Consider the following 27526-nt stretch of genomic DNA (forward strand, 5'->3'; position numbering starts at 1 on the left):
TTTACCTTTGAAGAGCTTCTGATGTTTTCAATGAGGAGACTCCCAGCCACATACCAAATGCGCAGTGTTTCCTGAAAGCGTCTGTGTGTAGGAGAAATCGTTCCGTTTTCTACATTGCGCCTGGCTACCGAAACGAACCGAAAATGCAGTCACCTACAACGTGAAACTTTTTCCGGATTAACTACATAATATCGACCAAAACATGGCAAACGTTGTTTGGAATCAATCCTCAAGGTGTTTTTTCACATATCTCTTCATTGACATGCAGTTCTTGGAAGCTTGTTTCTCTCTCTCTGCCCCATGGAAAAATACTGGCAGGTGACTTTTGCGCACCAATTTCGGCGCAGGACACCGGGCGGACACGTGGTAAATGTGGTCTCTTATGGTCAATCTTCCAACGATCTGCCTACAAATACGTCACAATGCTGCAGACACCTTGGGGAAACGACAGAAAGGGCAGACTCATTCCTCTTGCGTTCACAGCCATATAAGGAGATCATGAAAGACAGAGCCTCAAAAATCCTTGTCATTTCCTGGATGCCAAGTCATCTTGGTTTTGCCTGAAGCTCACGTTCTAGGGCACGCACAGAGAAGATATTTGTATTTCTGGACACGTCAGAGTGTTTTCTTTCGAACAGTAGCAATTATATGCATAGTCGAGCATCTTTTTGTGACAAAATATCTTGTTTAAAACGGGAACGTTTTTCTTCCAAAAATGAAATAGCGCCACCATAAGTGTAAGAGGTTAATACCTTAATGTCTCAAATTGGCAAACTTTAAATCATAACAAAGAAATGTCACAACTTCCTGTGGTAAATTGTACAATGATTTATTTGCGTCATTTTGAAACTCCCAAGCGGGATTACAGTGTAACTAAAATATTTTGGGGCACAACATTTAGATATAAAAAAAAGAAGTTGTATAACTAGGGAACGGACAGTGCAGAATGGTTATATGCCTTCTAACTGTTCTTCTTAAAAATCCTGTTTCTACACGTGCTGAATCATGCTTGCTGAATGACTGTGGGATAGTAGAGTTAAACATTAATTTATCTTGCATAAAGGCTTCTCTGACAAAGCACCTTCTTTCTGAAGCTCCTCAAGCAGATAATTTCTTTGATTCTTGAACATGGCTGATTTTGGCGAGATCCTGAGGTCCATTGGAGACTTTGGATTATTCCAGAAGCTCATACTATTGGGACTATGCTTCCCGAATCTTGTCCTGCCTTTCCACCTGGCCAGTTCGATTTTCATCCAGTCAGACCCTGAGCGCCACTGTAACACTGACTGGATACTTAGAGCTGGATCCAATCTGAGCAGTGAGGAACAGCTGAATCTGACCGTGCCCCGGCAGGAGGATGGAACCTTCAGTAGGTGCCTGATGTTTACCCCTGTAGACTGGGACATTGATATCATCAGGGAGCATGGACTCAATCAGACCACTGACTGCCAGAATGGATGGGTGTACAACAATAGAGTGTATGAAGCCACCATAGTCACTGATGTAAGTAGGAATAGATGAGTGTTTTTTTACTAAACATAAGACTATATATTGTCATGTCATTAATGAGCTTGTATGTTATCTGATTTTATTTTGTTGCAGTTTGATCTTGTCTGTGGCAAAGCTAACGTTGTCGGACTTGCACAAACTGTGTTCATGGCTGGCATTCTTCTTGGTTCACTCTTGTTTGGACCTTTTGCTGAATCGTAAGCACACTGGAAGTTGTGAATTACATGTCCTATACTTCTTGGTTTCTTTCTTTCTCTTTGTAAAAAAAACACCACAAAACATAAACAAGTAAATCAAGAGGAACATTCATCAAACCTTCAAAAGGAGGTTTCAAACAGTTTTAACCAACACAGTTTTCTCACCTTTTCTCTTCCAGATTTGGTCGCCAACGAGCAACTCAGATACCCATGGTTATTATGTTCATTTTTACTGTAACGACAGGCTTGTCTCCAAACTTTCATTTGTATATGGCATCCCAGTTTTTAGTAGGGATCGCATATGGTGGATTTCGAATCAACTGCATTGTATTAGGTAAAGTGCTGTCCATTTCAAATAGACTATACTCTATAATAAAATGTAAAAAAGAACATGAGATAACAGAACTCAGTCAATGATTTGTCAGTCAGCCGGTCATATTAAGTTGTTTAACATTACTACATGTTCCTTCCATACAGCAACTGAATGGGTCGGAGTGACAAAACGTTCTTATGCCTCTTGTTTGAGTCAGACGTTCGATGGAGTTGGCCAGTGCATCCTTGCTGGGATGATCTTCTTCAACCGAGACTGGAGACTTGCCCAGTTTGTCATGGCTGTACCAATAGCAGTGGTCGCAGTGTACATATGGTGTGTCCACGTGTCGTCTTGGACCAATATTAAAACTGTTGAAACTGATGAAGACCTTAGGGGCATTACAAAGCCAATCGGAAGCACCACAAATTGACACAATTCTTGCGAGCATTAGAGCACCCAAACTGAATATTAATGATTGTCAGTATTAATTATAATTGTAAAATTGTCTGCCTGTTCTGTGTTTCCAGGTTTATTCCTGAATCAGCCAGGTGGTTATTGGATCAGGGGAAAACAGAGGAAGCTAAGATGTTGATACTCAGGGTAGCAGCCATCAACAAACGCACAGTTCCAGATACCATTCTAGAGAAGGTAATGTGCTTTAGGAATTTGTTTAAAGGCCAGGGAGCTGGCCAGCCATTGTTTGCCAGTGCTGTGAAAAGATAGTGTAAAATCCTGAATTTGAAGAATTTATCTGCACGTGTTAGCTGGCTAGCTAGCCAGACAGTTTTAGAGGAAATAAAACAAACATACAATTTAGTTGCCAATATGCTGCCATTCGGACAATGCAATGAATCCACAGCCAACAAGTACTGATAATTGATCATATAATAGCACTCAGAACCTTCCAAGAAAACAAAAGTGTAGACATTTATGGTCTGTTTATATACAGTGGGGCAAAAACGTTTTTAGTCAGCCACCAGTTGTGCAAGTTCTCCCACTTAAAAAGATGAGAGAGGCCTGTAATTTTCATCATAGGTACACTTCGACTATGACAGACAAAATGAAGAAAAATTGTAGGATTTTTAATGAATTTATTTGCAAATTATGGTGGAAAAATATTTTTTTTCTCATTTTGTCTGTCACAGTTGAACATTTAGCATTAGCATTCAGAAATCAGTGGTGGTAGTCAAAGTCGTTTTAAACTGTAATGCAGTTGTTTGGTAATGATGACATGAACGTGTTGGGGTTGACATGCGTACAAGAAACAATAGTCTAAATGTAGGCACATTTTGCTGGTGGTCAATGAGGCAACTCGGGATGACAATTCCATTGTTTTGCTCAAGTTTGATTGACCTCTTAAGCTCATCTATGACTTCTGTTTTCAACCCATTCTGGAACTTTGAAGGTTTATGACATAGGCCCTCTACTAATTTAATAGGAACTCTATGGCAAAGTGTGACACTTGAATCTTTGGAAGCAGAGATTCAAGTGTCTATACTTATTCATTTCTGTAAAAGATAACTCTATTCCAGATAGCTGAGAAGAAAGTTGTTCAGAGGGGAGGCATACTCATTCTAATCAGATCTCCTGTACTTACGAAATACTTCTTAACTATTACTCTTGCATGGTAAGTTCTTTAATAACTGTCAATAACTTAATATCTCATATTGGTCAACTTTCAGCCCATACTAAGTCTCATCATGACAAACAAATGTGATGTCTGTTTTTGTGTGTCTCTCTGAAATCCCAGGTTCTCGTTAAACCTCTCCTACTGCTGTCTGTCCTTGAACGTTGGAAACTTTGGCCTCGACATCTTCTTGACACAGCTCATGTTCGGACTCACAGAGATACCAGGTCATATACTCTGCATCTTTATACTGGAATATTTGGGGAGGAAGATATCCTTAATGTCCACCCTTCTGACTGGCGGATTCACATGCTTCCTAATCCTGGCTGTTCCACAAGGTAAATAAAGTTCAAACAGGAATAGATTGACATTGTTTTATCATTTAGTAGATGCTCTTATCCCGAGGGAGTTGCAATTCCCTCATCATAGTAATTATCAGAAAAGATAAGTATTTTTATTTGTATTTTAACTCATTAGGAAATTGGGGCACCACGGGAAAGTTTAACCTCTTGGAACTCTAGGGGCAGTATTTCATTTTTGGATAAAAAGACGTGCCCGTTTTAAGCGCAATATTCTGTCACAAAAAGATGCTCGACTATGCATAGAATTGATAGCTTTGGAAAGAAAACACTCTGACGTTTCCAGAACTGCAAAGATATTGTCTGCGAGTGCCCCAGAACAGAAGCTACAGGCAAAACCAAGATGAAACTGCAACCAGGAAATGAGCAGGATTTTTGAGGCTCTGTTTTTCATTGTCTCCTTATATGGCTGTGAATGCGACAGGAATGAGCCTGCCCTATCTATCGTTTCCCCAAGGTGTCTGCAGCATTGTGACGTATTTGTAGGCATATCATTGGAAGATTGACCATAAGAGACTACATTTGCCAGGTGCCCGCCCGGTGTCCTCCGTCGAAATTGGTGCATCATCTTCAGCTGCTGGTATTTTTCCATGGGATTCTGAGACGAAAGCAGGCTTCCACGAACGGCATATCAATGAAGAGATATGTGAAAATACACCTTGAGGATTGATTCTAAACAACGTTTGCCATGTTTCGGTCGATATTATGGAGTTAATTTGGAAAAAGTTTGACGTTTTGGTGACTGAATTTTTGGTTCGTTTCGGTAGCCAAATGTGATGTACAAAACGGAGCGATTTCTCCTACACAAAGAATCTTTCAGGAAAAACTGAACATTTGCTATGTAACTGAGTCTCCTCATTGAAAACATCCGAAGTTCTTCAAAGGTAAATGATTTTATTTGATTGGTTTTCTGGTTTTTGTGAAAATGTTGCGTGCTAAATGATACGCTAAATGCTACGCTAGCTATCAATACTCTTACACAAATGCTTGATTTGCTATGGTTCAAAAGCATATTTTGAAAATCTGAGATGACAGTGTTGTTAAGAAAAGGCTAAGCTTGAGAGCAGGCATATATATTTCATTTCATTTGCGATTTTCAGAAATCGTTAACGTTGCGTTATGGTAATGAGCCTGAGGCTGTATTCACGATACCGGATCCGGGATGGGTAGTATCAAGAGGTTAACGAGTTATTATCTCTCGACTTAAACTCTTAAGATATTCAGATATCTCTGACATCAATAACAGTCACTTATTAATCATTATTACCTCATCAGTCTCATTCTGAACAGTCACTTATGAATTATTATTACCCCATATCAGTCTCGTTCTGAACAGTCAATTATTAATCATTATTACCTCATCAGTCTCATTCTGAACGTCGCAAGAACCCTAGCCCTTATTGATGAAACATAATTATTTATTTACTAACTAACTAACTAACTAAATAATAACACAGAATACACATACATGAGATAAAAGTCCCTAGTGGACTGACACGATATAACGGCTTGTTACACAATGGAAAGGGGGTGGGGAAAGAAAGAGAGGGAGAGACAAGGAGAGTCAACTTATCATATATACATTTGAAACCTACGCTCACAGTAACCATAATACTTAGCACCCTAACCACCGCTCATTCGGATTAGAAATGTAATATATATTTACACGTAGCTGTCTTTCTCTGTCGTCTCTATTGAAACCAATCGATCCATCTACGGATAGTGGCTCGATGTAAGGCTCTGGTTGTACACCAGAGATCACAATGTCCTCATTAGTTGTAGATTTTCTCTGGTCTTCAAGTGTTTGTTCGGTAAATTCTTCAGAAGTACCAACGGTTGTGTCAGAGGGATTCTTCTTTCCCACATCGTGTCTTTTGGACACTTTTCACATGCACAGCTGCAGACTGTGAATGTTTCTGGTCTCCTCGATGAGGTTATCTTCTTCTGTAAAGATTTAGAGCGAGTTTCACCATTTCAAACCTATGGACTACCGTCCCATGTTTCTGGTCTGTAGAGTTTAAATCATTTTGTAACATTCAGCTCACGCTGTACGTCAGGCTGGTCTGTAGAGTTCAAAACCATTTTCAGCCATGTAGCCACCACTCCACGCTGTATGGTCTCAGTACAACGTTTCTAGTCATTTCAAGGTGTGGACCACGGCCTCACATCTTTTAGGTCTATATGTTATTTCTTACAGAGTCCTTTTAAGCACTCTGACCAAAGGGGGCATTCCATCATGCTGACACGAACTCTGAGCTCACTTGGGCGTGGCTACTGACCGGGCACAAGGTTATATGAAAAACAATGATCTAATTTAGAAGGCTAAAATCACATTGCTATCTTCACAAAAGTATTCTCATATTTAATCATGTATTTTATACCACATTTAGATGTAAACTTGATACAAAGGACACATACACTTTCCGAGTTCCAGTTAAGTTGTCATACCATTCTTAATGACATCACAAAATAATAATCCATATGACAGGATTATTCTTTAGATACCCTCAGACCATTCTTAATATTCTTACCTCATGAATATTGTTCCAAAGTTCATTCTTTGGCCATTAGAGTTTTTGATAGCGAAGATCTTCTGTAAACAAAGGAATTTATATTCCAATACTGCAGGGCAAGAAAGAGAAAGTTTCTGTTAACTATTTATGACATGCTGTTAAGTCATTAAACCGGAGTCTGGCTATCTGTCAGCCATGTGCCAAGTTGATCTAGCACTTTTAATCCTAATCAAGGAGAGAGTCATGACACTACATTGTAGAATAATAGTGAAGATATCAAAACTGTGAAATAACACATATGGAATCAAGTAGTAACCAAAACAATTGTTAAACAAATCAAAATACATTTTTGATTTTAGATTCTACACAGTAGCCACCTTTTACCTTTTAGATTTGCACACTCCATGTGACACTACAGTTGATGACCTCATGAAGCTCGTTGAGAGAATGCAAAGCTGTTATCAGGGTAAAGGGTGGCTACTTTAAAGATTCTCAAATATAAAATATATTTTCATTAGTGTAACACTTTTTACTACATGATTCCATAGGCAGTGGACTGATCATACAGAGATGAGAAAACAACATGTTGATGTGCAGTATGTTAACTCGATTTTAGACAACGCCGTTGCTATTACTGCTCTTGCTGCTGCTGGGAGGTTTTTCATGAACAATGCTGCATCCATATGCAACGTCTATGTTCAGGAGCTGTTTCCCACCTCTGTTAGGTAAGATCTATATATTTCTATATACATGTACATGTATACAGACCCCTTCACTTTTTTGTGAAGGGGTCAGCATTACTCTAAACTTGATTTTTTATTTGTGTGTGTGTGTGTGTGTGTGTGTGTGTGTGTGTGTGTGTGTGTGTGTGTGTGTGTGTGTGTGTGTGTGTGTGTGTGTGTGTGTGTGTGTGTGTGTGTGTGTGTGTGTGTGTGTGTGTGTGTGTGTGTGTGTGTGAATAAATATATTTATCTTTTATATACATGTACATATAAGGCCCATGAATATATCTTATTTTACATGGTTTAATAACCCTTAATGTATCACATCCTTTGCTCCTTCATTAATTCAGACAAACGGCCATAGGCTTGGGCTCAATAGTGATCAGAATTGCTGGAATACTGTCACCAATGCTCAATATATTGGCCACATACCATTGGTCTATCCCCACGATCGTGTTCAGCAGCCTGTCATTGGTTGGTGGGGCTCTGGTCTTTCTGCTTCCTGAGACCAGGAGGACAGAACTACCTGACTCTACAGATGAGGCCGAGGGGAAGAGGTAGGTGGTACCAGAGGATATGTGAGGAAAGATGCACATACATAAGACTTGGCTGATCCTTTTTTGCATTTGTAGGAATATTGTGGAACTATAAGAGGGCATTCGTTCATATATGAGGCAGATGGAGAATCTAAATAAGTTACAAAGAAGTTGTTTAAGGATGTATAACTTTTTGTTGTCTTTTGAAGCTTGGTGTCATTGATATCTCCTTTTTCCTGTAGAAATGTGACTATCGCCATGAAGATAGACAAAGGCTTCAAAGTGGATGATTACGACTCTGAACAATCTACCAAACTATAAAGTCATGTTTATGTAAGTCTTTTTTCTGGGTAAATTTATTTTCAAGGCTTAGTTAGTAAGACAGTTGGCTGGTGCATGGTTGTTGTAACACCAAGGTTTTGAATTTGATTCCTGGATGGGCCACATAACTTGCTGTCTTTAACTTTGGCTTATAGAATTTAAAAAATGACTTTACTCTTTTTGTAACTCTTTTCACTAGCTAAATGGATCAGAAACCTACGATAAAGGTGTCTACTAAATGAACCTATTATTAATATTATTATTATATTTGAATTTAAATATATTGGCAATGTATCAAGGAATCTAATGATATATGCACCGTTACTTAAATTTGTATAAATAAAATGGATTATCACCCAATGAATCTGTAAATATTGTTGTGAAACCACCGAGCCAGCCTATTGCTAACTCTTGAGTCGCAGTGTCCAGGGGTCCGACAGGTCTGGCTAAATAATCTGTATCCTGATTGACTTCTTGGTCAGTCAGCCCAAGTAGTTTAGTTATGTTCACAATGGTTGGTGACTTATATAAACATATTAAAAAATAAACAATTTCGAGGTGGGGGGGGGGGGACAAAAGGAAGGAAAAACGAAGTCACTGATTGCCCAGAGCTGATCAACTTATCAAGCGTTGATATTTCAGTCAGCTGTGTAGTGCCATGGTAAAAAAAATCAAAATGTCAACCCCTTTTGGTCCCCAGGACCAGGATTGAGAAACACTACACTAATCTACCCATTTATTATTGAACAAAATTGTTTCAGATAACTTTTTATTTGCTACATGAAATTGCCGTACTGTCTACTTGTCGGGTTGCCAAGATGGTTTACAATAAATAACTTTGCCATCTCAATTTGTTACAATGAGCGAAGGGGGGGGGCGCAAGAGCGGACTCAGAAGAGGAAGCCGGGATGAATGCACAAAAAGGTTTATTGATCACAGAGAAAATGGGAGGCAGAACCAGGGTAGCTCAGATGAGTTGCAAAACCAGGAGTGTAGAGTGAGATTTGAGTTGGCTGAGTAGATAGGGGAACAGGCCCTGAGGGGAATCCAAGGTAATGGTGGTGATATCCAGAGGAAGGTGGTTGGTGGTGAGATGTGGAACAGGAGACAGGAACCAAAGACAGAGCGGTAACTGCAAGCAGAGGACAAAAATGATGTAAGCAAAGAAGAGCAACAGGATCTTGAGAATAGACAAAAGGTTAGAGTGATAACTGACTGAGCAGAGATTACGATCTGGCAGAGTGGAGGTGGCAGGGATGAGTAAATGTAGAGGTCTTGATTTATGGGACGATTTGCAGCTGGTAGGGATCTGCTCAGACTCCGGCACACCTGTCTCCAACCACACAATCAGAGAGAGAGGGCGTACACAGGGGGATAAATTGAAGTTTATGAAGACATCGGATGAACACCATAGTGCGTAGTAGGGTCTCTGAACCTCCTCTCAGTCTTCAGCAAGCAATGGCAGAGTGAGGAGTTCTCTCAGAAACCTCTGCCCTGCACACCAACAACTGGGCCACAACCAATGGACCTTTCTCTTACAGCCCTGGACACTCACAACAGATGCAAGTTCTGGTGTCACTGATTTATGAAAGTGGACTCTGGACAGACACCTTTTGTCTCGTTGTACCATACGCTTGTTCAGGGATTCACATTTCAATTCTCAAAGACACTTGTCCATCTGGCAGATCAGACACAGTTTCTTACTTGCCCGAAGATGATGGTCTCTCGCCCAGAACATTCAATTGGCTGTTTACATTCTCAAATGACAAAAGTGTAATAGTTGTTCACTCCAACATAGTTCCCTTATCCCGGTGGAACCAGATTGATTGGTGTTCACGCAGCTATCAGGTTGGTTTTACCAGGCTATAAATTCTTCAGGTGGATAAAAATCCAAAATAAGTTTTACTGGAATTGGTTGGAGTTGAACGTTTTTTGATAAAAGTCAGGTCTTAAAAGTAAAATGCTGATAGCTAATAGGATATGACACCAGTATCTAAGTCACAGATTTGGACTATAAAAAGGATTTTCCTTAGCAAATGAAGGATTATCTCACTCTTGTAAATTTGAAGTTAGTTAAATTCACAGGAGGCTGCTGAAGGGAGAACGGCTCATAATAATGGCCATACTGGAGCAAATGGAATGGCATCAAACACTTGCAAACCACATGTTTGATGTATTTGATACCATTCCACTGATTCCACTCCAGTCATTACCACGAGCCTGTCCTCCCAAATTAAGGTCCCACCAACCTCCTGTGGTAAATTGTATAATGTTGATTTGCTTGCGTCGTTTTGAAACTCCCAAGCGGATTTATAGTGAAACTAAATTATTTTGGGGCACAACATTTAGATATATATATAAAAAATGTTGTATAACTAGGGAACGGGCAGTGCAGAATGGTTATATTCCTTCTAACTGTTCTTCTTTAAAAATCCTGTTTCTACACGTGCTGAATCATGCTTGCTGAATGACTGTGGTATAGTAGAGTTAAACATTAACTTATCTTGCATAAATGCTTCTCTGACAAAGCACCTTCTTTCTGAAGCTCCTCAAGCAGAGAATTGCTTTGATTCTTGAACATGGCTGATTTTGGCGAGATCCTGAGGTCCATTGGAGACTTTGGATTATTCCAGAAGCTCATACTATTGGGACTATGCTTCCCGAATCTTATTTTGCCTTTCCACCTGGCCAGTTTGATTTTCATCCAGTCAGACCCTGAGCGCCACTGTAACACTGACTGGATACTTAGAGCTGGATCCAATCTGAGCAGTGAGGAACAGCTGAATCTGACCGTGCCCCGGCAGGAGGATGGAACCTTCAGTAGGTGCCTGATGTTTACCCCTGTAGACTGGGACATTGACATAATCAGGGAGCATGGACTCAATCAGACCACTGACTGCCAGAATGGATGGGTGTACAACAATATAGTGTATGAAGCCACCATAGTCACTGATGTAAGTAGGAATAGATGAGTGTTTTTTACTAAACATAAGACTATATATTGTCATGTCATTAATGAGCTTGTATGTTATCAGATTTCATTTTGTTGCAGTTTGATCTTGTCTGTGGCAAAGCTAACGTTGTCGGACTTGCACAAACTGTGTTCATGGCTGCCATTCTTCTTGGTTCACTCTTGTTTGGACCTTTTGCTGAATCGTAAGCACACTGGAAGTTGTGAATAACATATCCTATACTTCTTGGTTTCTTTCTTTCTCTTTGTAAAAAAAACACCACAAAACATAAACAAGTAAATCAAGAGGAACATTCATCAAACCTTCAAAAGGAGGTTTCAAACAGTTTTAACCAATACAGTTTTCTCACCTTTTCTCTTCCAGATTTGGTCGCCAACGAGCAACTCAGATACCCATGGTTATTATGTTCATTTTTACTGTAACGACAGGCTTGTCTCCAAACTTTTATTTGTATATGGCATCCCAGTTTTTAGTAGGCATCGCATATGGTGGATTTCGAATCAACTGCATTGTATTAGGAACATGAGATAACAGAACTCAGTCAATGATTTGTCAGTCAGCCGGTCATATTAAGTAAAGTGCTGTCCATTTCAAATAGACTATACTCTATAATAAAATGTAAAAAAGAACATGAGATAACAGAACTCAGTCAATGATTTGTCAGTCAGCCGGTCATATTAAGTTGTTTAACATTACTACATGTTCCTTCCATACAGCAACTGAATGGGTCGGAGTGACAAAACGTTCTTATGCGTCTTGTTTGAGTCAGACGTTCGGTGCAGTTGGCCAGTGCATCCTTGCTGGGATGATCTTCTTCATCCGAGACTGGAGACTTGCCCAGTTTGTCATGGCTGTACCAATAGCAGTGGTCGCAGTGTACATATGGTGTGTCCACGTGTCGTCTTGGACCAATATTAAAACTATTGAAACTGATGAAGACCTTAGGGGCATTACAAAGCCAATCGGAAGCACCACAAATTGACACAATTCTTGCGAGCATTACAGCACCCAAACTGAATATTAATGATTATCAGTATTAATTATAATTGTAAAATTGCCTGCCTGTTCTGATGTTAAGCCAGCAAACATTATTTTGTTTCCAGGTTTATTCCTGAATCAGCCAGGTGGTTATTGGATCAGGGGAAAACAGAGGAAGCTAGACAGTTTTAGTTTCCAGGATATCACATGCGTGCCTTACGTGCATGTAGAAGTTGGCATCCAGGAAGTGACAAGGATTTTGAGCATAGCTCTGTCTTTCAAAGATCTCCTTAAACTGTAATGCAGTTGTTTGGTAATGATGACATGAACGTGTCTGGGGTTTCATGTCGTTTTATTCCTGAATCAGCCAGGTGGTTATTGGATCAGGGTAGGGCCTGATCAGAAAACAGAGGAAGCTAACGTGAGAAGTTGATGGCACAGGCAGGGAGCCTCAGGGTAGGTAAATGATTTTATTTATTTGGAACGGGCAGCCACCAACAAATGGAGTGTCAACCGTGATGCAGACAGTTCCAGATACCATTCTAGATGAAGGTAATGTGCTTTAGGAATTTGTTTAAAGGCCTGTCAGGGAGGATGCCCAACTCGGATGGAGAGGAGGATCTGATGGTTCCAGCCAGAGGAGATTGTTTGCCAGTGCTGTGAAAAGATAGTGTAAAATACTGAATTTGAAGAATTTATCTGCACGTGTTAGCTGGCTAGCTAGCCAGACAGTTTTAGAGGAAATAAAACAAACATACAATTTAGCTGCCAATATGCCAACATTCCATTCGGACAATGCAGTGAATCCACAGCCAACAAGTACTGATAATTGATCATATAATAGCACTCAGAACCTTCCAAGAAAACAAAAATTTAGACATTTATGGTCTGTTTTATATATGTATTTTTAGAGGCTATTTTTTTGACTTACAGACAATTGGCATAAAACTTGTATAAACTGTGTTTGTAATTATATGGCAATATTTTAGGTTGACAATAGATTAGGTTTAGAACAATTTCTGATATCAGAAATCAGTGGTGGTAGTCAAAGTCATGCCTTACTTGGTGGCTTTCACAAGCTGCTAACATGTAGAAGTTGTCCCTTTTCAGGTTTAGAAGAAGTGACCGCTAAATGCTAACTCCCAGAGGAGGAAAATGTCTCCGGAGAGGAGGAGTGAAAGGATGCCAGGTCATAAGCTGGTTAGCATGGGCTAGCCATCCAGAGATAATCAGGATGGAAAGGGAAGAGAGGAGGGTGGGAGGCAGAATAGTCAGAAAGAGATGATAGGATGGAAGAGGAGAGGAGCGTTTTAAAGTAGGGGCTGTAATGCAGTTGTTTGGTAATCTAGATGACATGATTGCCTGCCTGTTGGGGTTGAGGTCATGTGTACAGGTTAGAAACAATAGTCTAAATGTAGGCACATTTGTGCTGGGGCTGGTCAATGGATGCAACCACTTGGGAGAGATGAGGATCGGGATGACAATTCCATTGTTTTGCTCAAGTTTGATTGACCTCTTAAGCTCATCTATGACTGCTGTTTTCAACCCATTCTGGAACAAGTTGAAGATTTATGACATTGGCCCTCTAGTAATTTAATAGGATCTCTATTCTGGAACAAAGTGTGACACTTGAATCTTTGGAAGCAGAGATTCAAGTGTCCTGTCTATAATTATTCATTTCTGTAAAAGATAACTCTATTCCAGATAGCTGAGAAGAAAGTTGTTCAGAAGGGAGGCATACTCATTCTCATCAGATCTCCTGTACTTAGGAAATACTTCTTAACTATTACTCTTGCATGGTAAGTTCTTTAATAACTCTCAATAACTTAATATCTCATATTGGTCAACTTTCAGCCCATAATAAATCTCATCATGACAAACAAATGTGATGTCTGTTTTTGTGTGTCTCTCTGAAATCCCAGGTTCTCGTTAAACCTCTCCTACTACTGTCTGTCCTTTAACGTTGGAAACTTTGGCCTGGACATCTTCTTGACACAGCTCATGTTCGGACTCACAGAGATACCAGGTCATATACTCTGCATCTTTATACTGGAATATTTGGGGAGGAAGATATCCTTAATGTCAACCCTTCTGACTGGCGGATTCACATGCTTCCTAATCCTGGCTGTTCCACAAGGTAAAGTTTCAACTGGAATAGATTTATATGTTTTTGTCATTTAGTAGATACTCTTATCCCGAGCGAGTTGCAATTCCCTCATCATAGTATTTATCAGAAAAGTCAGTGCTTGAGGGAAAAGAGAAGTATTTTTCATTGTATTTTTAACTTATTGGTGACAGGGGGGCAGTATTGAGTTGCTTGGATGAATAAGGTGCACAGAGTAAACTGCCTGCTACTCTGTTCCAGATGCTAATATATGCATATTATTAGTAGTTTTGGATAGAAAAAACTCTGAAGTTTCTAAAACTGTTTGAATGATGTCTGTGAGTATAACATAACTCATATGACAGGCGAAAACCTTTCAATTTATCCAACCAGGAATTGGGAAACCTGAGGTTTGTAGTTTTTCAATTCTTTGCTATTCCAATATACAGTGTAAATGGGGTCATATTGCACTTCCTACGGCTGCCACTAGATGTCAAAAGTCTTTAGAACTTTGTTTGAGGCTTCTACTGTGAGGTTGGGGTGAATGAGAGGGGATTGAGCCAGGTGTCTGGCAGAGTGCCACAGACAGGTGAAGCGCGGTCATGAGAGAGTTAGCTCTCGTTCCATTGCTTTTCTACAGACATAGGAATTCTCCAGATGGAACATTATTGAAAATGTATGATAACAACATCATAAAGATTGATTCTATACTTAGTTTGACAAGTTTCTACGGGCTGTAAATGAACTTTTTGATCTTTTCGTCCGGCGTTTGGCTGGACCTGAACGCGCGTTTCGATTTGTTTACCAAATGTTTACCAATTGGACATAAGTTATGAACTTTATCGAACAAATCATATTTATTCTGGAACTGGGATTCCTGGGAGTGCATTCTGATGAAGATCATCAAAGGTAAGTCAATATTTATAGTGTTCTTTCTAACTAATGTTGACTCCAAGATGGTGGAGTTGACTTTGGCTGTTTTTGGGTACTGAGCGCCGTTCTCAGATTATGCTTTTTCCGTAAAGTTTTTTTAAAATCTGACACAGCGATTGCATAGAGGATAAGTCTATCTTTAATTATGTGAATAACACTTGCATCTTTTATCAATGTTTATTATGAGTATATCTGGGAAAATCACCAGATGTTTTGGAATCCAAGCATTACTGCACGTAAATCGCCAATGTAAACTGGGATTTTTGGATAAAAATATGCACATTATCAAACAAAACATACATGTGTTGTGTAACATGATGTCCTATGAGTATCATCTGATAAAGATCATCAAAGGTTAGTGATTAATTTCATCTATATTTCTGCTTTTTGTGACTGGTATCTTTGGCTGGAAAAACGGCTGTGTGTTTTTTGACTTGGCTATGAGCTAACATACCTTAAGGGAACATTTTGACATTTGCTGTATGGTTAGTGAGAAAGTCCATAATGCAAATGTACGGTCCCTTACTAGACGTCCGAAAACATTTGTAAAATTTGCGGACGGCGTCGGGCCGAGCGGCAGGGCCGGACCTACCGGGAAGTCATCAAATGAACTTTGTCGGACATTCGGTTTTGGTTTTATAAAATAATCAAATTTTGGTCATTTTTCCGCTGTCCCGGAAAATCCCACCAGAGGGCATAAGCAATCATATTGCAATTGGACAAAACATCACAAATCACGACAGGGCCTTATCACGAAAACGGAAAATATTTCGAATCTGAAACTTGGTGAGCGTTGTTTTGGCATAATGGGCAGTTGGCCCCGAACAAGATGGCGTCTAGGCCTCAACGGTTTTTGAGTTATGGCCATTTCTCTGGGATTAAAGGTCCAAAATGAAAATAGAGAAATTATTTTTCCACTTCACGTCAAAGTCAAGGAGCCTCCGGTGTCAATGAAAGAAGAACCAGCCATTTATCTATCGTCATTTAAAAGAAATTGTACAATGACAGATTGGTGATGTTCAAAGATAGGTGGGTTTTTTTTCAACAGTTCCAGATCCAGTTGCAGGGTGTTCATACGAATATTTTTAAAGTGTGCTGCGGAGATCTGCGAGATTTCTGTGATTTTCTATGATTTTCTGAAATAACACACACTCACTAAACCCTCCGTAAATAACTCAGTTCTTAGACTGACTTCAAGACTTAAAACGCAGGATTCTGTAAATGCATACCCCAATCAGGATATGAGTTTATTTATAGCTTCCTGTGCCTTTAATTGGGTCACGCTGTCTGTTTTGAAGGGTTAAAAAAGTCACATCTTTCCAAAACTTCATATGTGTGACTAGGTAACCCTCCTAAACTGTAAATCAGTGATTTCTCCCAGCAGATATCAAAGAAAAGCTCTCACAGACACACACAGCAAGGATGGAGTGAAAAGGTGTGGTGCTTAAAGACACAGAGAGCAGGCAGTGGCATAAACATGATCTCTAGGCCGTGCCGAGTTCAACGAGATATCCCGCTTGACCGTAGCTCGCTCGGTCTGAGCGCAGCGACCATGAGAAAAGTAGGCCCAAAATGAAGCCTGCCCCACAACATCATTTGCTTTTGGGTGACAGCGGCGGAACCGTTAGGTTTAGAAGGACAATTCAACCATAGGAATGTTCCTAAGATCCTCCTGATCTGTGCAAGCCTAACCTTGACCGTGTGGCATTAACCCTTAATGTTTAAAATAAGGTGTTTACTTCAAAGAGTTTGCATTGACTTCTCTCACCATAGGAATACATTGCCTGCACCCTTAAATTCAACCTGAAGCCTATATGGGTTATGAATGCCGTATGAACCTGTCTTTGGTACCAGTCCATCAGGCCACTATGAGGTCTACCTGTGTTGATTCTAAGCTTCCTGGACCAACCGGAAGTGGTTAAAATCACCCTAAAAGTGTATATCCATTCTCTGCCTGCAGTTTGATAGACATAGTGCATTCAACCCTGTGTAAATCAGTCAGTTCTTAACGTAAGGACTTAACACTCAGGATTCTGTAAAAGCATACCCCAATGAGGATATGTGTTGACTTATAGCTTCCTGTGCCAACCGGAAGTGCCATAGTTAAAAAAGTCAGATCTGTCCAAAATTTCATATGTGTGATTAGGCAGCCCCCATGAACTGTAAATCAGTCATTTTTCCGATAAAATTTCAAAGCAAAACTAAATCACACACACACACAGCTTGGAAGGAGGGACCCATTGGGGTGCGTAGAGACATACACTGCCTGCATTAGTTAACTTTGTTGGAACTTTTAAAGAACCGTCAGACCTAGAGTTCCCAAACTTTAGAATCCTGTTCCTGACCTCAGGTCGATAGTGCGTGGTGAGTTACGTGCGCTCTAGAAGGTTCTCGGACCGAGAAACAGCCTCGTACATTTGCAATGACTTCAATTCAATTAATTTTGTACATCACGAAAATGACGACATTTAGAAATGTCCCAGAGTCGCAAGACTAGGTGCATTGCGACCGTCTCGGCCCATATAGACAGACCCCAACGTTTCTGTCCGATAGCCCATTCAAGGACCCCGTAGCAAGTCATGGAAAAAAGTGGATTTACAGCACCAATTAGGGTTTTGCTCGGACACCAAATGACCTATCTAGCCGAAACTTGGGATTCGGGGTTGCCTCAGCTAGGCCTACACATAACATAAGAAATGGACCTGCAGCTAAAACGTAACTACGTGTTTTATGTTTTTTTAATGGTTTGAACCGAAGGCGTTGTGAATTTTGGGCCAGCTCTGAAGTATGTGATAGTTGGCTACTAAACGATTTGGAAAAAGTGGGTTTGGTGTCAGTTTGTATCAGTTTGGTGTCAGAATGATATCTAATTGACTGATGGACGGTGACTTGCTGGTGACTCTTGTCCATTTGCAATATGTTTAAACAGTGAGGTACCATCATCAAAGTGACATTCTGAAATCAACCCTAACGAGCGATTGAGATGAACCAGAATCAATACCCAGCCATCCCGAGTTCATCGGGCCAGTCAATTTCGCATTCCAGCAGGATTTTTATAGCATGACAAATTCGTGATGGTAAATGCCCATTGAACCATATTGCAAATCTACAGTGACTTATCAAAAGTGAGAAAACATAAACAAATGGACATAATGAAATCAACACAACGAGACCCACTATCAATGAACGGCCATCCTGTGTTCATCAGGCCAGTTAATTTTGCATTTCTGCATGATTTTTGAGCATGCCAAATTCGTGATGGTAAATTCCCATTGAAACATATTGCAAATGCACGTGCACTTGCAATATGATTCTATAGTGAAAAAACATCACCAAATGGACATGATGAAATCAACACAACGAGTGATGGAAAGGAACAACTATCACTGCCAGGCCATCCTGTGTTCCCATAGCGGGCATTAATATCAGAATGATCGGTAAATGCATTGACAACCATATTTTTATTTTTGAGTTACCAGGTGCCTATTTTCAATCACCAGTTGCACAACAATGCGTATCCATCAGAATATTTTAAACAGTCCATAAAGCACTCAGGACGGCCCCCATGGATAGAGGGCCGTAGTAGGGTACTCCCATAGCGGGCATGGACAAGAGGAGTCCAGGTAAATGCATTTACAACCATATTTTTATTTTTGGGTTACCAGGTGCCTATTTTCAATCACCAGTTGCACAACAATGCGTATCCATCAGAATATTTTAAACTGTCCATAAAGCACTCAGGAAGGGCCCCCGTGGATAGTGGGCCGTAGTAGGGTGCTCACATAGCGGGCATGGACAATAGGAGTACCGGTAAATGCATTTACAACCATAATTTTATTTTTGGGTTACCAGGTGCCTATTTTCAATCACCAGTTGCACAACAATGCACTTGCATTTGCAATATGATTCTATAGTGAAAAAACATCACCAAATGGACATGATGAAATCAACACAACGAGTGATGGAAAGGAACAACTATCACTGCCAGGCCATCCTGTGTTCATCAGGCCAGTCAATTTTGCATGTCTGCATGATTTTTGAGCATGAAAAATTTGTGATGGTAAATGCCCATTGAAACATATTGCAAATGCACGTGCATTTTTTGAAACCGCCTCATGCCAATGACTCCTTATATGGCTGTGAATTGGCCAAGAATGAGCTTTGGCTTTCTGTCGCTTCCCCAAGGTGTCGACAGCATTGTGACGTATTTACATTGGAAGATTGACCATAAGAGACTACATCTACCAGAGGTGTCCTCTGTTGCAATTATTGCGTAATCTCCAGCTGCAGTATTTTTCCGTTTGCTTCTGATGAGAAACCAACTGTCACGACTGATATATTATCGAATAGATATGTGAAAAACACCTTGAGGATTGATTCTAAACAACGTTTGCCATGTTTCTGTCGATATTATGGAGCTAATTTGGAAAAAAGTTTGGCATTGTAGTGACTGAATTTTCCGGTCTTTTTCTTAGCCAAACGTGATGAAGAAAACGGAGCTATTTCGCGAACACAAATAATCTTTTTAGAAAAAATTAACATTTGCTATCGAACTGAGAGTCTCGTCATTGAAATCATCCGAAGTTCTTCAAAGGTAAATGATTTTATTTGAATGCTTTTCTTGTTTTTGTGAAAATGTTGCCTGCTGAATGCTAGGCTTAATGCTATGCTAGGCTATCAATACTCTTACACAAATGCTTGTGTAGCTTTGGTTGAAAAGCATATTTTGAAAATCTGAGATGACAGTGTTGTTAACAAAAGGCTAAGCTTGTGTTTGAATATATTTATTTCATTTCATTTGCGATTTTCATGAATAGGAAATGTTGCGTTATAGTAATGCGCTTGAGGCTCTGATTATGCTCCCGGATATGGATTTGCTCGTCGCTAGAGGTTAACAAGATGTTTATCTTTCATTTGCTATATTGGACTTCTTAATGTGTGAAAGTTACATATTTCGAAAAAATATTTTTGAATTTCGTGCGCTGCCTTTTCAGCGGAATGTTGTCGTGGGGTTCCGCTAGCGGAACACCTTACCCATCAGGTTAACTCATTAGGAAATTGGGGCACCACGGGAAAAGTTTATTGAGTTCTCTCAACTTAAATTCTTAAGATATTCAGATATATCTGACATCAATAACAGTCACGTATGAATCATTATTACCCCATATCAGTCTCATTCTGAACAGTCACTTATTAATCATCATTACCCCATATCAGTCTCGTTCTGAACAGTCACATATTAATTTTTATTACCTCGTCAGTCTCATTCTGAACGTCGCAAGAACCCTAGCCCTTATTGATGAAACATAATTATTTATTTACTAACTAACTAACTAAATAATAACACAGAATACACATACATGAGATAAAAGTCCCTAGTGGACTGACACGATATGACGGCTTGTTACACAATGGAAAGGGGGTGGGGAAAGAAAGAGAGGGGGAGACAAGGAGAGTCAACGTATCATATATACATTTGGAACCTACGTCCACAGTAACCAAAATACTTAGCACCCTAACCACCGCTCATTCGGATTAGAAATGTAATATATATTTACACGTAGCTGTCTTTCTCTGTCGTCTCTATTGAAACCAATCGATCCATCTACGGGTAGTGGCTCGATGTAAGGCTCTGGTTGTACACCAGAGATCACAATGTCCTCCTTAGTTGTAGATTTTCTCTGGTCTTCAAGTGTTTGTTCGGTAAATTCTTCAGAAGTACCAACGGTTGTGTCAGAGGGATTCTTCTTTCCCACATCGTGTCTTTAGGACAATTTTCACATGCACATCTGCAGACTGTGAATGTTTCTGGTCTCCTCGATGAGGTTATCTTCTTCTGTAGAGATTTAGAGTGAGTTTCACCATTTCAAACCTATGGACTACCGTCCCATGTTTCTGGTCTGTAGAGTTTAAATCATTTTGTAACATTCAGCTCACGCTGTATGTCAGGCTGGTCTGTAGAGTTGAAAACCATTTTCAGCCATGTAGCCACCACTCCACACTGTATGGTCTCAGTACAACGTTTCTAGTCATTTCAAGGTGTGGACCACGGCCTCACATCTTTTAGGTCTATATGTTATTTCTTACAGAGTCCTTTTAAGCACTCTGACCAAAGGGGGCTTTCCATCATGCTGACACGAACTCTGAGCTCACTTGGGCGTGGCTACTGACCGGGCACAAGTTTATATGAAAAACAATGATCTATTTTAGAAGGCTAAAATCACATTGCTATCTTCACAAAAGTATTCTCATATTTAATCATGTATTTTATACCACATTTAGATGTAAACTTGATACAAAGGATGCATACACTTTCCGAGTTCCAGTTAAGTTGTCATACCATTCTTAATGACATCACAAAATAATAATCAGGATTATTGACAGGATGACAGGATGACAGGATTATTCTTTAGATCCCCTCAGACCATTCTTAATATTCTTACCTCATGAATATTGTTCCAAAGTTCATTCTTTGGCCATTAGAGTTTTTGACAGCAAAGATCTTCTGTAAACAAAGGAATTTATATTCCAATACTGCAGGGCAAGAAAGAGAAAGTTTCTGTTAACTATTTATGACCTGCTGTTAAGTCATTAAACCGGAGTCTGGTATCTGTCAGCCATGTGCCAAGTTGATCTGGCACTTTTATTCCTAATCAAGGAGAGAGTCATGACACTACATTGTAGAATAATAGTGAAGATATCAAAACTGTGAAATAACACATATGGAATCAAGTAGTAATCAAAACAATTGTTAAACAAATCAAAATACATTTTTGATTTTAGATTCCACACAGTAGCCACCTTTTACCTTGATGACAGATTTGCACACTCCATGTGACACTACAGTTGACGACCTCATGAAGCTAGTTGAGAGAATGCAAAGCTGTTATCAGGGTAAAGGGTGGCTACTTTAAAGATTCTCAAATATAAAATATATTTTCATTAGTATAACACTTTTTACTACATGATTCCATAGGCAGTGGACTGATCATACAGAGATGAGAAAACAACATGTTGATGTGCAGTATGTTAACTCGATTTCAGACAACGCCGTTGCTATTACTGCTCTTGCTGCTGCTGGGAGGTTTTTCATGAACAATGCTGGATCCATATGCAACGTCTATGTTCAGGAGCTGTTTCCCACCTCTGTTAGGTAAGATCTATATATTTCTATATACATGTACATGTATACAGACCCCTTCACTTTTTGTGAAGGGGTCAGCATTACTCTTAACTTGATTTTTTTTATATCAATCATCTATCTAAACACAATACGTAATAATGACAAAGCAAAAAATTAAAAGAATTGTACGCAGAGCTCCGAGACAGGATGGTGTTGAGGCACAGATCTGGGGAAGGGTACCAAAAGAATGTATGCAGCATTGAAGGTCCACATGAACACAGTGGATTCCATCATTCTTAAATGGAAGAAGTTTGGAACCACCAACACTCTTCCTAGAGCTGGCAGTCCGGGCAAATTTAGCAATAGGGGGAGAAGGGCCTTGGTCAGGGAGGTGACCAAAAACCCGTTGGTCACTCTGACAGAGCTCCAGAGTTCCTCTGTGGAGATGGGAGAACCTTCCAGAAGGATAACCATCTCTGCAGCAGTCTACCAATCAGATGTTTATGGTATTGTGGCCAGATGGAAGACACTCTTCAGTAAAAGGCACATGACAGCCCACTTGGAGTTTGCCAAAAGAAACATAAAGGACTCTCAGACCATGAGAAACAAGATTCAATGATCTGTTGAAACCAAGATTGACCTCTTTGGCCTGAATGTAAAACATGATATCTGGAAGAAACCAGGCACCGCTCATCATCTGGCTGTGGGGATGTTTTTCAGCTGCAGGTACTGGGAGACTAGTAAGGATCGAGGGAAAAAATTAACAGAGCAAAGTACAGTGAGATCCTTGATGAAAACCTGCTCCAGAGCGATCAGGACCACATACTGGTGCAACGGTTCACTTTCCTACAGGACAATGACCCTAAGCACACAGCAAAGACAACGCAGGAGTGGCTTCGTTGCAAGTCTCTGAATGTCCTTGAGTGACCCAGCCAGAGCCCGGACTTGAACCCTATCAAACATCTCTGGAGAGACCTGAAAATAGGTGTGCAGCAACTTTCCCCGTCCTACATTTATTTTATTTTATTTATTTTTATTTCACCTTTATTTAACCAGGTAGGCTAGTTGAGAACAAGTTCTCATTTGCAACTGCAAGCTGGCCAAGATAAAGCATAGCAGTGTGAACAGACAACACAGAGTTACACATGGAGTAAACAATTAACAAGTCAATAACACAGTAGAAAAAAGGGGAGTCTATATACATTGTGTGCAAAAGGCATGAGGAGGTAGGCAAATAATTACTATTTTGCAGATTAACACTGGAGTGATAAATGATCAGATGGTCATGTACAGGTAGAGATATTGGTGTGCAAAAGAGCAGAAAAGTAAATAAATAAAAACAGTATGGGGATGAGGTAGGTGAAAATGGGTGGGCTATTTACCAATAGACTATGTACAGCTGCAGCGATCGGTTAGCTGCTCAGATAGCAGATGCTTGAAGTTGGTGAGGGAGATAAAAGTCTCCAACTTCAGGGATTTTTGCAATTCGTTCCAGTCACAGGCAGCAGAGTACTGGAACGAAAGGCGGCAAAATGAGGTGTTGGCTTTAGGGATGATCAGTGAGATACACCTGCTGGAGCGCGTGCTACGGATGGGTGTTGCCATCGTGACCAGTGAACTGAGATAAGGCGGAGCTTTACCTAGCATGGACTTGTAGATGACCTGGAGCCAGTGGGTCTGGTGACGAATATGTAGCGAGGGCCAGCCAACTAGAGCATACAAGTCGCAGTGGTGGGTGGTATAAGGTGCTTTAGTGACAAAACGGATGGCACTGTGATAAACTGCATCCAGTTTGCTGAGTAGAGTGTTGGAAGCAATTTTGTAGATGACATCGCCGAAGTCGAGGATCGGTAGGATAGTCAGTTTTACTAGGGTAAGTTTGGCGGCGTGAGTGAAGGAGGCTTTGTTGCGGAATAGAAAGCCGACTCTTGATTTGATTTTCGATTGGAGATGTTTGATATGAGTCTGGAAGGAGAGTTTACAGTCTAGCCAGACACCTAGGTACTTATAGATGTCCACATATTCAAGGTCGGAACCATCCAGGGTGGTGATGCTAGTCGGGCGTGCGGGTGCAGGCAGCGATCGGTTGAAAAGCACGCATTTGGTTTTACTAGCGTTTAAGAGCAGTTGGAGGCCACGGAAGGAGTGTTGTATGGCATTGAAGCTCGTTTGGAGGTTAGATAGCACAGTGTCAAAGGACGGGCCGGAAGTATATAGAATGGTGTCGTCTGCGTAGAGGTGGATCAGGGAATCGCCCGCAGCAAGAGCAACATCATTGATATATACAGAGAAAAGAGTCGGCCGAGAATTGAACCCTGTGGCACCCCCATAGAGACTGCCAGAGGACCGGACAGCATGCCCTCCGATTTGACACACTGAACTCTGTCTTGGTGAACCAGGCAAGGCAGTCATCCGAAAAACCGAGGCTACTGAGTCTGCCGATAAGAATATGGTGATTGACAGAGTCGAAAGCCTTGGCAAGGTTGATGAAGACGGCTGCACAGTACTGTCTTTTATCGATGGCGGTTATGATATCGTTTAGTACCTTGAGTGTGGCTGAGGTGCACCCGTTACCGGCTCGGAAACCAGATTGCACAGCGCAGAAGGTACGGTGGGATTCGAGATGATCAGTGACCTGTTTGTTGACTTGGCTTTCGAAGACCTTAGATAGGCAGGGCAGGATGGATATAGGTCTGTAACAGTTTGGGTCCAGGGTGTCTCCCCTTTGAAGAGAGGGATGACTGCGGCAGCTTTCCAATCCTTGGCGATCTCAGACGATATGAAAGAGAGGTTGAACAGGCTGGTAATAGGGGTTGCGACAATGGCGGCGGATAGTTTCAGAAATAGAAGGTCCAGATTGTCAAGCCCAGCTGATTTGTACGAGTCCAGGTTTTGCAGCTCTTTCAGAACATCTGCTATCTGGATTTGGGTAAAGGAGAACCTGGAGAGGCTTGGGCGAGGAGCTGCGGGGGGGGGGCTGTTGGCCGAGGTTGGAGTAGCCAGGCGGAAGGCATGGCCAGCCGTTGAGAAATGCTTGTTGAAGTTTTCGATAATCATGGATTTATCGGTGGTGACCGTGTTACCTAGCCTCAGTGCAGTGGGCAGCTGGGAGGAGGTGCTCTTGTTCTCCATGGACTTCACAGTGTCCCAGAACTTTTTGGAGTTGGAGCTACAGGATGCAAACTTCTGCCAGAAGAAGCTGGCCTTAGCTTTCCTGACTGACTGCGTGTATTGGTTCCTGACTTCCCTGAACAGTTGCATATCGCAGGGACTATTCGATGCTATTGCAGTCCGCCACAGGATGTTTTTGTGCTGGTCGAGGGCAGTCAGGTCTGGAGTGAACCAAGGGCTGTATCTGTTCTTAGTTCTGCATTTTTTGAATGGGGCATGCTTATCTAAAATGTTGAGGAAGTTACTTTTAAAGAATGACCAGGCATCCTCAACTGACGGGATGAGGTCAATGTCCTTCCAGGATACCCGGGCCAGGTCGATTAGAAAGGCCTGCTCACATAAGTGTTTTAGGGAGCGTTTGACAGTGATGAGGGGTGGTCGTTTGACTGCGGCTCCGTAGCGGATACAGGCAATGAGGCAGTGATCGCTGAGATCCTGGTTGAAGACAGCGGAGGTGTATTTGGAGGGCCAGTTGGTCAGGATGACGTCTATGAGGGTGCCCTTGTTTACAGAGTTAGGGTTGTACCTGGTGGGTTCCTTGATGATTTGTGTGAGATTGAGGGCATCTAGCTTAGATTGTAGGACTGCCGGGGTGTTAAGCATATCCCAGTTTAGGTCACCTAACAGAACAAACTCTGAAGCTAGATGGGGGGCGATCAATTCACAAATGGTGTCCAGGGCACAGCTGGGAGCTGAGGGGGGTCGGTAGCAGGCGGCAACAGTGAGAGACTTACATGACAGAGCTTGAGAGGATTTGTGGAGAAGAATGGGAGACTCTCCCCAAATACTAGCTTTTACTATCATAGCCAAGAAGACTCAAGGCTGTAGCCAAAGTACTGAGTAAAGGGTCTGAATACTTATGTAAATGTGATATTTTCTATTTATTTATTTTTTTGTAAAAACCTTATTTTCCCTTTTTCATTATGAGGTATTGTGTGTAGATTGATTAGGGGAAAAAACTGTTTAATAAATTCTAGAAGAAAGCTGTAACGTATCAACATGTGGAAAAAGTTAAGGTGTCTGAATACTTTCCGAATGCATACACGTGTGTGTGTGTGTGTGTGTGTGTGTGTGTGTGTGTGTGTGTGTGTGTGTGTGTGTGTGTGTGTGTGTGTGTGTGTGTGTGTGTGTGTGTGTGTGTGTGTGTGTGTGTGTGTGTGTGTGTGTATAAATATATTTATCTTATATATACATGTACATATAAGGCCCATGAATATATCTTATTTTACATGGTTTAATAACCCTTAATGTATCACATCCTTTGCTCCTTCATTCATTCAGACAAACGGCCACAGGCTTGGGCTCAATATCGATCAGAATTGCTGGAATACTGTCACCAATGCTCAACATATTGGCCACATACCATTGGTCTATCCCCACGATCGTGTTCAGCAGCCTGTCATTGGTTGGTGGGGCTCTGGTCTTTCTGCTTCCTGAGACCAGGAGGACAGAACTACCTGACTCTACAGATGAGGCCGAGGGGAAGAGGTAGGTGGTACCAGAGGATATGTGAGGAAAGATGCACATACATAAGACTTGGCTGATCCTTTTTTGCATTTGTAGGAATATTGTGGAACTATAAGAGGGCATTCATTCATATATGAGGCAGATGGAGAATCTAAATAAGTTACAAAGAAGTTGTTCAAGGATGTATAACTTTTTGTTGTCTTTTGAAGCTTGGTGTCATTGATATCTCCTTTTTCCTGTAGAAATGTGACTATCGCCATGAAGATTGACAAAGGCTTCAAAGTGGATGATTACGACTCTGAACAATCTACCAAACTATAAAGTCATGTTTATGTAAGTCTTTTTTCTGGGTAAATTTATTTTCAAGGCTTAGTTAGTAAGACAGTTGGCTGGTGCATGGTTGTTGTAACACCAAGGTTTTGAATTTGATTCCTGGATGGGCCACATAACTTGCTGTCTTTAACTTTGGCTTATAGAATTTAAAAAATGACTTTACTCTTTTTGTAACTCTTTTCACTAGCTAAATGGATCAGAAACATATGATAAAGGTGTCTATTAAATGAACCTATTATTAATATTATTATTATATTTGAATTTAAATATATTGGCAGTGTATCAAGGAATCTAATGATATATGCACCGTTACTTAAATTTGTATAAATAAAATGGATTATCACCCAA

General features: G+C 40.7%; 2 protein-coding genes and 1 long non-coding RNA gene across 3 annotated transcripts; 2 read left to right on the forward strand and 1 right to left on the reverse strand.

Moving 5' to 3' along the window:
* Nucleotides 1–808: 808 nt before the first annotated feature.
* LOC135509170 (uncharacterized) lies at nt 809–1959 on the reverse strand. Its single transcript, XR_010450903.1, has 2 exons — nt 1872–1959; nt 809–1764 (listed from the first exon to the last, which is right to left on the reverse strand). It is a non-coding gene; the product is annotated as an uncharacterized LOC135509170 (long non-coding RNA).
* On the forward strand, nt 1073–8457 carry LOC135509165 (solute carrier family 22 member 13-like). Its single transcript, XM_064929591.1, has 10 exons — nt 1073–1503; nt 1603–1706; nt 1886–2040; nt 2184–2352; nt 2547–2667; nt 3552–3646; nt 3770–3984; nt 7135–7243; nt 7591–7797; nt 8019–8457. The coding sequence occupies exons 1-10, from the start codon at nt 1129–1131 to the stop codon at nt 8095–8097; spliced, it is 1629 nt and encodes a 542-aa protein (XP_064785663.1). The 5' UTR covers nt 1073–1128; the 3' UTR covers nt 8098–8457.
* On the forward strand, nt 8038–27526 carry LOC135518764 (solute carrier family 22 member 13-like). The gene is made up of 12 exons (XM_064943822.1): nt 8038–8109; nt 10643–11051; nt 11150–11253; nt 11433–11585; nt 11784–11954; nt 12173–12232; nt 13569–13635; nt 13752–13846; nt 13970–14184; nt 22129–22237; nt 26660–26866; nt 27088–27526. The coding sequence occupies exons 2-12, from the start codon at nt 10677–10679 to the stop codon at nt 27164–27166; spliced, it is 1635 nt and encodes a 544-aa protein (XP_064799894.1). The 5' UTR covers nt 8038–8109; nt 10643–10676; the 3' UTR covers nt 27167–27526.

The sequence above is a fragment of the Oncorhynchus masou genome, chromosome 3 (genome assembly GCF_036934945.1).
Source record: "Oncorhynchus masou masou isolate Uvic2021 chromosome 3, UVic_Omas_1.1, whole genome shotgun sequence".
Classification (NCBI taxonomy): domain Eukaryota; kingdom Metazoa; phylum Chordata; class Actinopteri; order Salmoniformes; family Salmonidae; genus Oncorhynchus; species Oncorhynchus masou.

Excerpts from the sequence above, each read along its gene's own strand:
- LOC135509165 (XM_064929591.1), top strand. The coding sequence starts at position 1,129 with ATGGCTGATTTTGGCGAGATCCTGAGGTCCATTGGAGACTTTGGATTA. Across the intron at positions 3,647-3,769 it reads TTAACTATTACTCTTGCATG|GTTCTCGTTAAACCTCTCCT; the intron begins GTAAGTTCTTTA and ends CTGAAATCCCAG. Across the intron at positions 3,985-7,134 it reads AATCCTGGCTGTTCCACAAG|ACAACGCCGTTGCTATTACT; the intron begins GTAAATAAAGTT and ends ACTCGATTTTAG.
- LOC135518764 (XM_064943822.1), top strand. The coding sequence starts at position 10,677 with ATGGCTGATTTTGGCGAGATCCTGAGGTCCATTGGAGACTTTGGATTA. Across the intron at positions 11,254-11,432 it reads TTTGGACCTTTTGCTGAATC|ATTTGGTCGCCAACGAGCAA; the intron begins GTAAGCACACTG and ends TTTCTCTTCCAG. Across the intron at positions 13,847-13,969 it reads TTAACTATTACTCTTGCATG|GTTCTCGTTAAACCTCTCCT; the intron begins GTAAGTTCTTTA and ends CTGAAATCCCAG.